At 34.1% G+C, this 14655-nt stretch overlaps 1 protein-coding gene across 2 annotated transcripts in view; it reads right to left on the bottom strand.

Annotated features, from left to right (window-relative positions):
* Window positions 1-3025: 3025 nt before the first annotated feature.
* The window catches only part of Fgf12 (fibroblast growth factor 12), a 326815-nt gene continuing 315185 nt past the window's right edge, over window positions 3026-14655 (bottom strand). For both annotated transcript variants that reach the window (XM_026400287.1, XM_026400286.2), the window contains exon 5: window positions 3026-3412. In XM_026400287.1, coding sequence (XP_026256072.1) covers window positions 3294-3412 — 119 coding nt within the window. In that variant the 3' untranslated portion in view covers window positions 3026-3293. The remainder of the gene's footprint in view (window positions 3413-14655) is intronic.

The following is a 14655-nucleotide window of genomic DNA, read 5'->3' as shown; positions in this document are numbered from 1 at the left end:
TGAAGCCTATAAATAATCACATTACAGAGGCTGGGGTTGTAGCTCAGTGGTAGAGCGCTCACCTAGCATGTGTGAGGCACTGGGTTCGATCCTCAGCACCATATAAATAAGTAAATAAAGGTATTGTGTCCATCTACAACTAAAAAATATTTTTAAAAATGAATCACATTACATTACATTGATGTCTCTTTATTGTGCCAATCCATAATGGCTTAAAAATGTTCTATGACTTTCATATATATAATCAAAATCAAAATTATTACTATGATCAAGAATAGGATGGCTTGGGGGTCTTCCAGTTTTCTGGAGCACAAAAGTCTTAAAACTACCAAATGGAACTTCAGAATGACTTATTTATATACTTTGAACTTAATTTTAAAATCAAGTTACATATATTAATCAGAAAGATGTTTTGTAAGACTCTCAAAAGTTTTGTTTTCATTCTCAAGTCTATTGATTTTGAAACATATTACAGTAAGAATTTACAGTAACCATGTCTTAATTTATATCTTACATACACAATTTCAAAGCTTTACTAAAAGCCATACTTTTCCTGGGAATCTCCCAGGGCATTTTTCTAAAAACTTTTTCCACTTGAAGGAGAAGATAGATGAGTTAAAGACCCCAAAATTAGAACAATGAAAAGTCAAAGTAATTAATAATTATATTTGGAATAAAACGGAAAAACAAAGTATTAAAACTGACTCACTTTTTGAAAGAAAAAGACAATTATAGTTTTATATTTCATAATAATTTCAAAACAGTGAATAATGACTGCAATAGGTTTTAATGTACTGTTAAAAAAGCAGCAGTCAAGTAAAGCTTTACCCTGAGCTCTGAACCACCATTTTTCTCAGGTTTATTCTGTAAAAGAAATGAGTTGAAAATAAGCAAAACTAATTTCAAGAACATTTCATTGCAGAGAATATATGCTTAATATGATATGGAGGAAATACAATACTCAGATTGGGTGGTTGGAACTCTGCTTCTTAACTGGTCTCATGAAAGAGACAGATGTGGGTCTGCATGACAAATAATGGGTAGTCACTGTAATCAGAAAAAGGAATGTTGCTGGAGATTCCTATTTCTGTCATAATTTTCATAATTAACTGGATTAAATATATTTTCATGAAATCACCAGTGTAAGTAATTGTGACTTCTGTCCTTTGTGTTACTTGTGAAGCCATTGCATGTGTTACTGATGAGACCATGTGCGTTACTACAGAAGCTCCGGCCGTTTCATGCTAAAAGAGCTTGTGAACCATTTCACTGAAGCCTCTTTTTTATTTTTTCAAAGAAAATAAAGCTTTGTGCTTGGGATTTGTTTGGTCCTGGAAGTGACAGGGGTCTTATGTTGAACCAAGAGTGACAAAGAAGATATACCAGGATATGCATTTTTTTTAAAACAGAGTATTCTTTTCCTAGAAGAGTGACATATCATTTTTTTTCTAAAAATTAAATGCACTTATTTGTTACTTTCAAGATATTTTGATTAAACAAATATCCTTTGAAAATGTGTATTCAAAATCCTTGCCTAGTAGCATAATGTTTATTCTTTCCAATTGATTAGGCAAATTCCTCCATTTTTTTTTCTGGTAACTTCCTGATAACATAAATAGGATACTTGGTGAAGGACAAGAACCACTATTGAAGAATAATGACCATGTGGAGTGAGGGAAACTACATTGACCTTGAAAGAATACAGCAATCAATGGCAAGGTTGGAAGTGAGGACCTAGAGCTGCAAAGTGTATACATTTTAGGGAGTCATATTTAGAACAAGACATGCTGGACAGTAGAGATATAGGAGAAGTTACATGCTAAGTCTTCTCATTAATAATATCCATAAATCTGCATACATTTTTAAACATTCTGTTTTGTTTTATTTTGTTGAAATTTGGTTGTCTCTACATCATTTCTGATTTGTAGGGCTAAGTAGAACTATTTATTCCAATGCAATTGTACAACTTTCATTTCTTGGCTAATATTTTTGTCTAATACTTTAATTTTTCTAACTGTGTTTGCTTGCTCTTACACTGAGTTCTTTTTCATTCCTTTAAGCCACTCCCAGTTCAGTCCCTTGGAGCCATAGCTGCTAATTCCATAACTGTTTCTCCATGTCACCTGAAAATTCAGTGTACAAATAGTACCCTCTGTCTTCTAAGCTACAGATTTATTGTCAACTGGACTTATAAATGAGGATATATATCAACAAACAGTCCACCAGGTTCATAAGACGGTAAGCTACGAATTCACAGCCTTGCCTCCCATTTTCTCATACAGTTTGGAAAATGCTATATACATAAAACTTCAACAAAGTACAAAGGGGAAATACACTGACCCATTTCCTTGGACTTATTTCTTTATGTGAAACCCATCTCTCTTTCCTGCTGCAAGATATGGTACAAAACTCTCTAAGACAACTAGACATGTACCTCTACTCTCAAAAGTGTCCAAAATGCAAAAAAAAAAAAAGAACAAATGTAAAAGTATTAGGAAAAGAATGTTTTCTAAATGACTAAAAAATAAAATAATATCTTGTATTAATAACTTTGATAAAAATATATTCTCTTAGGAGAATTTGAAACTCTTGTTTATAAAGGAATTTATAAGTCAACTAATACCATTAGATTCAATACAAGATTAATCTTTTGCCAAAAAAAAACCAATCTTAATAGGTTCAAGAGTAATTTTTTGAAATTTTCCTTGATGTTAAATAGTTCCTGGCTATACACCTTACAGGCATTAAAAAAAGTGTAATTTACATGTTCAATTCATGGCTAAAAAAATCTTAGAGAAAGTATGTAATTGTGTGTCAATTCTAGATGTCCAAAACAAACAAACAAAAAAAACCAACAACAAACAAAACCACATATCACAGCATTATCAAAAGTTTAAGCCATTTAGAATCTAAGATCAGTTTGTGAGTTCAGTTCTCAAAAACCCTTTCCTTCTAGGTAACTTCTTTTCATCTTTATTGTAGTTATTTATGAAGTAGCCCTCTATTAAGAACAACACAGTTTGATGTTTGTGGAGTCCTGATTTATTTTTCCTTTGCTTTTATGTATGCTAATCTTTGTGCATGTGAATTTTCTACCACATTGCAACAGGCAAGCTTTGGTTCACTTTTCTCATTTTACACAAAGGAAGATTTTGAGTGCAGAATCTTAGCTACTAGGTCCTGCATTGCCATTTTATTTTTCTCTCCTTGGGTGGATTATTGGAAGGACATGGGGAAAGGGAAGGAAAGAGTAAGGGAAGGGATAAGAGAGGGAAGAAGGGAAGAGTTCTCAGCTATGTTGAATCTTGATTCACGACTTTGCCTCCATTCATGGTTGGTGTTCCAGAACTTTTCCTCGAACGTCCTTGTTTTTCTCCAATTTCGTGTAGTGATGGTTCTCTGTACATACACACTGGAAAGCAAAATGACAATAATTACTTATGATAATGAACATCAATTTTGCTTCAATAAAATTCACAAATATTTACTTTAGGATATTCTTCACTTAATCACTGATTTTCCTCCCCATTGTGAAAGGGTTTTAGTTTGATGTATAGTGGCTATCCCTGGTTTTCTTCCAGTTCTATAAGTCATAACCCTTTAAGCCTTCTTATATTGCATTATGTAGGTTCTTTCAGTTTTCTAGTAGATAAGGTTGGAGTCTTTACAGCCTCCTAACTTATATAATAGGATTTCTATCCAGAGTTAGGGGAGAAATTGGAGGTAGAGCATTTGAAGTTAGAAGTAGCATTTTGCTTTTTTGGTCCATTTTCTGCAATTTAGTTTGGGAAGGGAAAAATATTTACTGACATGCTCCTAACCTTAACCTAACCACTGTAAGAATCATGACATTGTTGTGTCAAACTGAACTTTTAGTTCCAAATTTCAGGACATACTATAAGAAATGATAATGGAGAGGAGAGAGAAGAGGAAAGAACATGAATCAATTTCCCTGATTACCCCAGATTTTCTTCGTCTAAATTAAGGGACACAGCCCATGATTTTTTAGTTATTCATCAATAGGGAATGTGATTATGCAACCATGAGATTTCATTTTGCGTCTATTTAATGGTCCTTTTCTCCTCTCTGCTTTCTCTAACTCTAAAGCCCAGTCTGCAAACTAGCATGTCTGTTGTGAGATTACTGCAACAGAACAATGTTTTCCAATTTATAGTTATTCTCCTAAGATAAGATCAATCAGCATGTTGAATTCATTTTTGCTTCATTAGACTGTTGCGAGTTAGACAAAACTGACTGTATAAGACATATTTCACTGACGTATCAGGAATTATTATTTCATCCTTCATTTTGGAAAACCAGCTAAGCATCTACATTTATTCAAGCATAACTCAATGGCTTAATAATGTGGATGCTATTTCCCACATAACATAGTTTCCTCCCTTGGGCTTGAAAGGTTAAGAGTACAAGTTTGGAAGTCATACTACCTGGATCCACATCTTTTATTAAGCCACTTTCTTGCTCTCTGCTCAATAAATCAAATAGGTATTTGAATTGCTGTATTCTTCCTTAGGAAAAATATTGGATGCTTAGATAAAGCAAACTAAGGTCATTCTAGGAATCGTATGCAAATACAAAAAAATAAAGAAAAGAAAGAAAAGGAGAGAAAGAGAACAAGATCTTTATCAAACTTACAGATTAAATTTAATTTTTTTATGCTTTAACTTTCATTCTTGTTTACAGCTCTGGAATTCAATAATATATCTAAGTTAAGAAGGGGTATGAACCTCAATAAAATTTTAGAACTAAAACATAATCAAAATAGCATAATTCATTTAAAATGCAAAAAAGAAAGGAAAAAGCATTTTTTTGTAATACAACTGCCATTGATAGCTGTATCAATTCTGAATTGCACAAAATAAATGCCAACAACAGGAGAAAAACGATGATAAGTGTTCGATAAAGTTCATTGTAAGTCCAAACTGTAAACCCAAACCTCTGTAACGAAAATAACAACCATGATGATGATCCCTTGAAAGATCCATCATTTTGAAGTATTCAAAGACATTTAAAATTGATTAAGTCATTTGATAATAATAATAGACCTGTAAATATTGTAGGTAAGAAATTATCATCTTTATTTTTTTCAAACATAAAAGAACCTAAATGACTTCCCTAAAGCTAGATTGCGATCAGGCAGAGAGAGGATAAGAATGCAGGGTTTCAAAGACCAGTAAGCCAGTAAAGCTGTAATTCATCAAATAAAGTACAAATGACTGCTTTATATTAGTTTAAAAATTTCAACCATATATTAATCAGTATGTGAGCTGGCCTTACCTTTACTAAATATTTTAATGTCATCAAGCAATGATAACAATAAAAACTAGTACAGCATGGCTTTTATCAAAGAAAGAAAGAAAGAGTGAGCAAGTATGTAGAGAAGCTGAAATCCATGTGGATTGCCCATGTGGCATCTTTACTTGGACTTCTTAATAATTTCTTTTGTCACACTATTACAGACAGTGAAATCCACTTTTCTACTCTTCCCCATTTTAATATATAGCATCTGGTTGTTCTTGCCCAAAACTTAAGTGTCATCACTGTCTTCTCTCTTTACCTAACAACCTACACTCTATCCCTTAGTATGCTCCATCTGCTCTGACTTCTAAATAAATCCAAAGTCATTCTTTCTACCTGCGGCTATAAAGCCCTCAAGGAGAAGCTAGCATCATCTTGTCTAAGATCCTGGACAGTTTCCTTGCAATCTTGCTTCAAATCTGTAATGACTTCCAAACACATTAGCCACAATATCCAAAGTCCTCAAGGAGGCTATCAGGTCTTATTTTATCTGGTTCCTGCCTCTACATCTTCTGCCCTTCCCCATTTAATCAATCCATTCCAGTCATATGACCCTTCTTGCTCACAAGTGACAAGCTTGGATTACATCAGGGTCTTTGGAAACAATTTTGCCTGGAAACTTCTCTCACATCTTTTCATGGTTTACTATTAAATTTCATTGAGATTCCATTAAAATGTAATTAATCTGTGTCATATTTCCTGAGAGGTTTACCTTGACCTCCCTATGTAAAACTGCCACACTTTCCCCCCTTAAATCTAATATCTAATCGTGTGTTTAAATATTTGCTCCTCTATTTATTGTTCATTTATGTATTTACCGATTTATGCCTTTCTAGATATAAATGCCATGAAATAAACCCACAAATAAAAAACCTTTCTCTTAAGTACCACAGCATCCCTATTAGTTAGAACTGTGAAGGATGCTCAGTGAGTGTTCTGTGATTATTTTGCAAAGGAATACCCTTATCTACTATCTTCGGTGCCTCACTACAGAAGATGGTAGCTGGAGTAAAGCTTAACTTTCTTTCACTTTTAATGTCAGTGAATCTTTACTTTCTCTAAAGTTCTAAACTTGGGCTGACTTCACTAAACTGTACCAGTATATAGGTAGAACAGGTGGTTTTGAAAGAATACAGCAATGAACATCATGTGTTAATCTACATTTATCTAGCTTCTCTAGTTTATTGATATCTGGGTAAACAAGTAATATGTCTCATCTTCATAGAAATAAAAAAATCAATGGCAAATAAAATAAAACAGGAAAATTAACAACATCTCTTTCTTTCCCCATATGACCTATGGTAAATTGTAGCCTAGAAAACAAAGGGGAGTCTGAGAATCATAGCATCTAATGATTCCATAACTCAGTGTTTCTCAAAGTGTGTCCACTGACCTGCCAGCAGCAAGAGCAGTACCTACAACTTTAAGAACTTTAAATTACTGGACCAGCCCGGATATATAGAATTAAAAACTCAGAGGATGAAGTCCAGAAATTTATGCTTAAACAAGCCCTGCATGTGATTCTGGTTCACATTCAACTTATAGAGCTGCTTTCTTTAATGCTTATATGAAAATCACTTCTATTACTCTCTAAAAAACTACATATTTGTCCATATGTCTTGCCTCTGCAGATCCTAATTTACAACAAGAACACACACAACAACTGATAAAGAAGCACAATGAATAACTCTATATAATGACAAAGCCTATTCTCTTACACACACACACACACACACACACACACACACACACACACTTTACATTCTTGTTAGAAAAAGCAGGAGGTCTAAAGTTAAAAGGCAACAGTTCTGGCCATAGCTTTGCCTCCTTCTAGCCCTAAGGACTTCAGTGAGTTATTTAACCTCTCTTAAGTTTAGATTCCTTATGTTTTAAATAGGAACAATAGGGCTGGGGATATGGCACAGAGTGTGTGCCTCACATGCACAAGGTCCTGGGTTCAATCTCTAGCAACAGAAAAAAATAAGTAAAATAAAAATAGGAAGAATAAATATTAATCTGCATATTTGAATGATTTTGGCGACTCTCAAGTGACAATCCGATTAGGGAAACAGGTTGAAAATAACAATGTGCTATGTGAATGGAATTTAAAGTAGTAGAGCTGCTACTAATTATTACTTCTACGTGACTGCTGAATTCTTGACAGATTATTTGAAAGCAAAGTCCCGGATAGAACTAGGTATAAATCTTTGTAAGTCCCTGTTTCTCTGTAGAGAGAGTTGGACCACCTGTGGGCTGGGCCATTGCCATTGTTGCTGTCAGGTTCTATTTTTCTAATGGAATCAATATAATTTCTGTCTTGGATGAAACTTAGAAATTATGCACTCGAAGAAACTTCATCCTCTATCAGTTTCCATGAAAAAAATGGAATATGATTAATTTTTTTATTACTACCAATTTAATCAAATTTTCCTTGGCCCTCTGTAATTTCCCAGAAATGGAAAGGTTAGATTGCTGTTACTTAATGCACCATTAAAGATATTTAATTGTCTTAATAGCAGATCATAGAAGGGCGTGGGCAATTAACATGAAGCAATTTCACGCCTTAATTAATGTCACAAGGAATCCCTTTGGAACTGTAGGAGAATTTTAGTGCTGCTTTGGAAGCAATACACCATAAGAATGTACCCAGTATGGCATAAATATTTATTACAAAGAGTTAACAGACATTGTAAACAAAAAGATCCCTATCTTAATTTAGAAAGAGAGCAGAAACAATATTTGGTGTAGAAGAGGGAGAGGAAGGAGAGTTTTATTAAAGACTAAATTTAGAAATCAGCAAAAGTTGCTTTGAATGAGTTGAAATGGTGTTCAGGAAGAAGGTATCATAGGCCAGCAGAAATCCAGAATTAAAAGATGGAGAGAGCTAAAGCTAATGTTTTCTCTGTCACTAAAGGGATCAGCATTATTTGAGGTCCTGCTTTGCAATTTCTGTTTTTCTTTTTTAGAATAGCTGGTTCCAAAAGAAAATTTGGAGACAACTACTGAGTTCTCATCCTAGATAATTAAAATAAAAATATCAAAATAAAATTGCCATTATTGTCTTCCCAATTGGGGCTTTACAACATAATGACTCCTGATTTGTTCTGTTCGTTTTACCTTATTACATAGTTGTTGAAGGGATTATTGTTTTCCCTCCAGATCCAATTTTCTTTCCCTTTTTATACTTCAATGACAAGCCTCACAGCATTTCTAAAATGCATAAGACAGGAAGACAAAGACCATTTTTTCCCAGGAAAAAAATGGAAATAAACAACTTGCATTTGATCTGACAAAATTTTTCTGAGAAATTGAGCTGTCTTTCAATGTTTAATTTTCATTTTATTTCTATGAAATGGATGGAATTTATAATTGACTTCACCTTCAGAGATGAATGAGGATGGAAAGATAAATCATTTCCTTAAAATGACTTAGTAGATCATTTCCAAAAGTTTGATCAGAAAAATCAGAATTTCTTTATTCTTTGTTATTTGATGTCTATTAGGTTACTCTTTCTCAGTGATCAATTTAGGAAAATAATTGGAATTATCTCTACTAAACTTCATATAGTAATTTAATCTAGAACTTAAAACATACCTATCTTAATAATTACTAGAAACTTTAAACTGTAATATTTTAATATATTTAATTCCATGGTATCAGAGAGAGAACTTATGAAGTTTAATTCAATACGTTGATCACAATTATTTGAATAAACTTAAATTGCCTATGACCAGATTTGATCAAAAGAAGCCCCAAAGTGCCAAATTCAGTTCCGAACACATTCTCAAATATGGTTGCCATCAGAATCTCTCAGACAATTTTTTCAACCTGTAGACTTCTAGGTCATACCTAAACTCCATAAATTAGCTCACAAAAGTTTGATCCTTCTGTAGAGATGACTCTCAGTTGATAGATATTGATCTTAATTTGGAAATATCTTTCTTTCTCCAGGACTCAGTCCTGTAAGCTTAAATCTTTGGAAAGTGCACACATTCTTTTCAGGGAGAAGGAACTTGATTCTGAATACTCAACCACCTGCAGAAGCTGTGTAATGAGCGTCTGGAAGGAAGAGGGAGGAGAAAAGGAGGAGATTGTACTGTGTTCTTTTTAAAAGTGTATTTGGCTGTTGTATCTGATGATAGAGAGGAGGTCACCAGCAAGACAATTTAAATCTGGGGGAGTTATTTCTTTCTGGTGTGAACAATGCTCTGAAAGGGCAGAACTGAGAATCACCAAGCCTGAGCTGTTGTCTTGAATTCCTAGGGAGGGAATCTGTGTAAGTAGCGGTTGATGTGCAGTGTACATGGTAATGGGCTTAAATATCAAGTCTATCCATCCTTTGAACAGATGCCCCTGCAACCCCTCATTAACACCTCCTGTGTTCTAAACACCAGATGAGGAATGAAAGAGTGAAATGGGCTGGTGGATAATTATCACTTTATCTCTAGGACTTAAATAGCCTCAAACTGGTAAAGGTTAATTTTGGGAATTTGACATTCTAAATGAAACACCAGTAGAACTGGGATAAAATCAGAGATGTTTGGGGGGAAAAGACATAAGTGAAAAAACAAAAACAAAATAACACCTTTAACTTTTTCTCTACCGAGGGACCATTTCCCTTCAGAAAGGAGCAGCTCACTTACTATGAAGTATTGGACTCTACTAGGGTGTTGACAGTTTAGTAGTGGGGTTAGGGGTTTACACCAATTCCTTTAAAAAATTGAAAATAAAATAATCAACAACGTTTTTGGTTAAATACAATATAAATAAGCTTTTATGGAGCTATTATTTTATATTTCTTGTATAAAAGCATCTTCAAGTTATGTGTTTTGTAATTTGCTTGAGGAAAGAAAATTATCTAAAACCTTCTTTAAAGACATGAGTTACAGGGAGAATGCCTTTCATCCTAACTTTTATCAGAAAGAAAGAATATAAGAAAGAAAGAAAGAAAGCAAAAAAGAAAGAAAGAGTGAGTACAAATCACACTTTTTGGGAATATCGCATCAAATTGTACTTTTTTGTTCAATAATTTAATAAAGGAAATTTTTTTGACTATTTTTATGTGTAAATTCATGGTTTCACACTAAAGACTGCCACACAATGTCACTAAATTTTAGAAATAATCTAGTCTAAATTCTTTTTACAGAGTAGAAAGGGAAAACTGATAGAATTCATCAGGAATAAAAGCAAAGTCTTCCTAGTTATTTTTTTTAAATTAATTCATTTATTTATTTTAATTAAGTATATATGACAGCAGAATGCATTTTGATTTATTGCATGCAATTGCAGCACAACTTTGCATTTCCCTGGTCGTACATGATGTACTGTCACAGCATATGTGCAGTCATACATGTACCAAGGGTAATGATGTCCATCTTATTCCACCATATTTCCTGTCCCCAGGCCCTCTTTTATTATTCTTTCTTGTCCACATGGCTTTCCATGAACTGTCCTATCTGATCATCCACCAATACATATTTTCCTCATCACGTTGGATGTACCAGTCTCAATTCTGAGTGGTTTAGTTCTAGCTTATACCAAGGTACAGCATTTCTGCTTTGCTTTCTGACTTTTCTGAGTATCTGCATATTCATAGGCTTATTTCAGATGCAAGGAGAGTATAATGTGGGGGTTAGGTGCATATGCCTAGGCATTGGGCTTTCAGATTGACAAACTCAATTTTGTACTTTTCTAGCCCTGTGATCTTGGACAAGTTACTTAATTACTCTAAATATTAGTCTCCTCACCTGTAAAATAAGAATAATGACAAAGGGCTGTTGTCAAGTTGTACAGAGATAGAGTATACAGCCTGCCTAGAAAAACATGTTAGATTGATAAATTATAAATAGAAGGGTTAAGACTAAGAGGAATGGTAATAATAGCAGTGGTGAGAATAGTTTTAGTATACCTGCAGGGAGATACTAAACAGAATATTGCCTAACAGAAATTCAAACATATTTCACAATATTGGAAATTCAATTATATCAAATAAAACTGCATAGAAAATCATTGGGTCATTGTTCATATTTTTTGTATGATGATGATGATATCAAAGTACATATAAGTTATAAAAGAACTTTTTTAATAATCAATTTTATGTGTATCAAGTAAATTATAAGAGCATGAGGTCTCCATTAATCTCTGGGGACTCTTACTTCTAAGGGGACGGTATATTTCAGATCAAAATAAAGAGAAGCAAGTAGTAGACACTTACTCTAGAGCTTTCCTAGGTCCCATGATGCTAAATTTAAGTTACTCCCAGAACCTTTCTCAGACTGTAGCCCCTCTCCCCGGTCTTCATGGAGGTAAAGCACTTCATTCTAAGGTCCGAATGCTTTGGCTTGAATTCTGGCTCTGCCTAGTGGCATGATTTAGGAAAAGTTGCTTAATGTCTCTGTGCTTCATTTTCAGCTTTTGTAAGTGGACACAATAGTTGAAGCTACTTTGTAGAAATGGAATGAAAATTGAGACAGTAATTGACACATATTTAGAGGAGTACTTCTGAAAAACAAGCATTTACATAACTGGTAACTAATATTGTTCACAAAATTGAACTTTGTTCTCCAAGACAAATGGCAGAGATATTTACAGAGAATCAAAAAATCTTTGGTCTTACAGAGACCCTGCATACAATAGAGGAAAAAGTAAGCCCAAATCTTCATCATGTCAGATTAGGCCCTGACTTCCTTAACAAGATTCCTACAGAGCAAGAAATAAAACCAAGAATCAATAAATGGGATGGATTCAAACTTAAAACCTTCTTCTAAGCAAAAGAAACAATCAATAAGGTGAAGAGAGCCTAGATTTTGAGAGCAATTTTTTGCCACTTGTGTATCAGATAGAGCACGAATCTCTAGGATATATAAAGAACTCAAAAAACTTAACACCAAAAAAAAAAAAAATAAACAATCCAATCAATAAATGGGGTAATGAGCTGAACAGACACTTCTTAGAAGATATAAAATTGATCAACAAATATATGAAAAAATGTTCAGAGTCTCTAGTAATTAGAGAAATGCAAATCAAAACTACTCTTAAGATTTCATCTCACACCAGTCAGAATGGCAGTTATCGAAAATACAAACAACATTAAGCGTTGGCAAGGATGTGGAGGGAAAGGCACACTCATACATCGCGGATGGGACTACAAATCAGTACAACCAATCTGGAATGCAGTATGGAGAATACTTAGAAAACTTGGAATAGAACCACCATTTGACCCAGCTATCCCACTCCTCAATCTATACCCAAAGGACTTAAAAGCAGCATACTATAATGATGCAGCCACATCAATGTTTATATCAGCTCAATTCACAATAGCTAAATGGTGGAATCAATCTAGATGTCCTTCTAAAGAAACTGTGGTATATTTACACAATGAAATATTACTCAACATTAAAACAGAATAAACATTATGGCATTTTCAAGTAAATGGATGGAGTTGGAGAATATCATGCTAAATGAAGTAAGCCAATCCCATACAACCAAAGACCAAATGTTCTGATAATTGAATGCTGGTCCATAATGAGAAGGGGGGCATGGGAAGAATGAAGAGACTTTGATTGGGCAAAGGGGAGGGAAGGGAGGGGAGAGGCCATGGGGGCAGGAAAGATGGTGGAATGAGATAGATATCATTACCCTAGGTATATGTATGACTGCACATATGGTGCAACACTACATCAAGTACAACCAGAAAAATGAAAAGTTGTGCTGTAATTGCATACAATGAATCAAAATGCATTCTGCTGTTATATGTCTAATTAGAATTAATTAATTAATTTTTTTAAAAAAGATCTTTGGTCTAAATCAATTAAGCTTTTTATCTTCAAAAGTGATTCTTCTCATCACATTCTTTATACTACACACCTAAGTTTTCATTGCCACAAATAAAAAAAAAAAGGACCTTGGAAGTAAATCCCAGTATTAGTGAATCTGATTTAGAATGAACTTGATTCTTTCCCAGAACAAGATGAAATTCATTATAAAGCATTGGTAAATAAGAAAAAATAAAATAATCAACTAAAAGATGTAAATAAGCACATTAGGAAATCAGGGATATTCTGATGCTTCATCAAATGATGCAACACTATAGCAGAAGTTGTTACCCAATTCCACCATTGTTCTAAAATAACTGAATACATATTTGGTATGTAGCCATCCAGAACAGAGGTTGCATGCCTAGCTTCCCTCTGCTTGTAATCTGATTGCCTGTCTAGGTTGTGGACTGTATGTATATCATATGGCAGACACTGGAGATCATTTTTTAAAAGAAAACAAGCACAGACTTTTGATTCTGTCTTCTTTCATTATTCCTCCACCTTCTGATTATGATAAAGATGCTGATTGGGGACAAGGGCACACCCACGATCAGTGTGCCTGCTTGTGGCAATGGTGCAGCACACAGTTCTATACAACACACTAGAAAGAGAGGCACTAAAACCTGGATGCACCAAGCTTCCTAACAATTGGGAAGCCTCATACCATCCCTGGACAGCTGGTCTCTAGACTTGGCTTATAAGAGAAATTGTATGATTAAGCTGCTATTGATGTAAGCTGTGTGTTATGCAAAGCACCTAATTCTCATGGTTAGGAATGTGGGGTTGTCTCTTTCCACATCTGTATCAAAATGCAGTGATAAACAGACTTAACAATTCTGGAACTAGAAACATAATCATCATATTTTTTTTTTTGTATATGTACACATGGTCACCCAGGACCAAAGTGCAGATGGCTGTTACAATCATGAGAATTGGTTATAGGTTTTTTTTTCCTTTTGCTGGGGTTGGTAGGAGGGGTTCAGTATAAAATGTATTACCCATATAAGGAATAAATAAAACATGAATCTTTGTCGTCATGCTTCCTTGAATTTTCGGAAAATTGTTAATGACCATGCACTGCTTTCATAAGTACAAAAATATCAGTTTAAATGCAAAAAAAGATGCAAGAGTTGAAAGCATAATTTGTCAAAAATGATTCTTAAGAATCAATACATTTTCCCATGGGAACATGATCAACTTCTTAAGTACCTTCTGCCTGACCTTACAAGGCAGGCACTTCCTGCCTCTTCTCACTGCTCCTGGAGTGTTTCTCTCTGAGTGTTCCTCTCCTCTCATCTCAAATTCTGTGAACCTGGCCTTGTGCTAAAGATATCCTTGAATATCATTTTCTCATTAATATCTTCCTTTTAGTGGAAGCCGTAGTTCTTTCTCTAAATCCCAGTATCAATTCCCACAGCATGAAATAATTTTTTTTCCACTATACCATAGTGAACATATTTCATATCTCCATGAATATTATAACATTCTCTGGAGCATGTAGTTCTTTATACTTTGTCTTTAT

This window comes from Urocitellus parryii, chromosome 2, assembly GCF_045843805.1.
Source record: "Urocitellus parryii isolate mUroPar1 chromosome 2, mUroPar1.hap1, whole genome shotgun sequence".
Lineage (NCBI taxonomy): Eukaryota > Metazoa > Chordata > Mammalia > Rodentia > Sciuridae > Urocitellus > Urocitellus parryii.
This window is presented reverse-complemented; position numbering and strand designations above follow the sequence as displayed.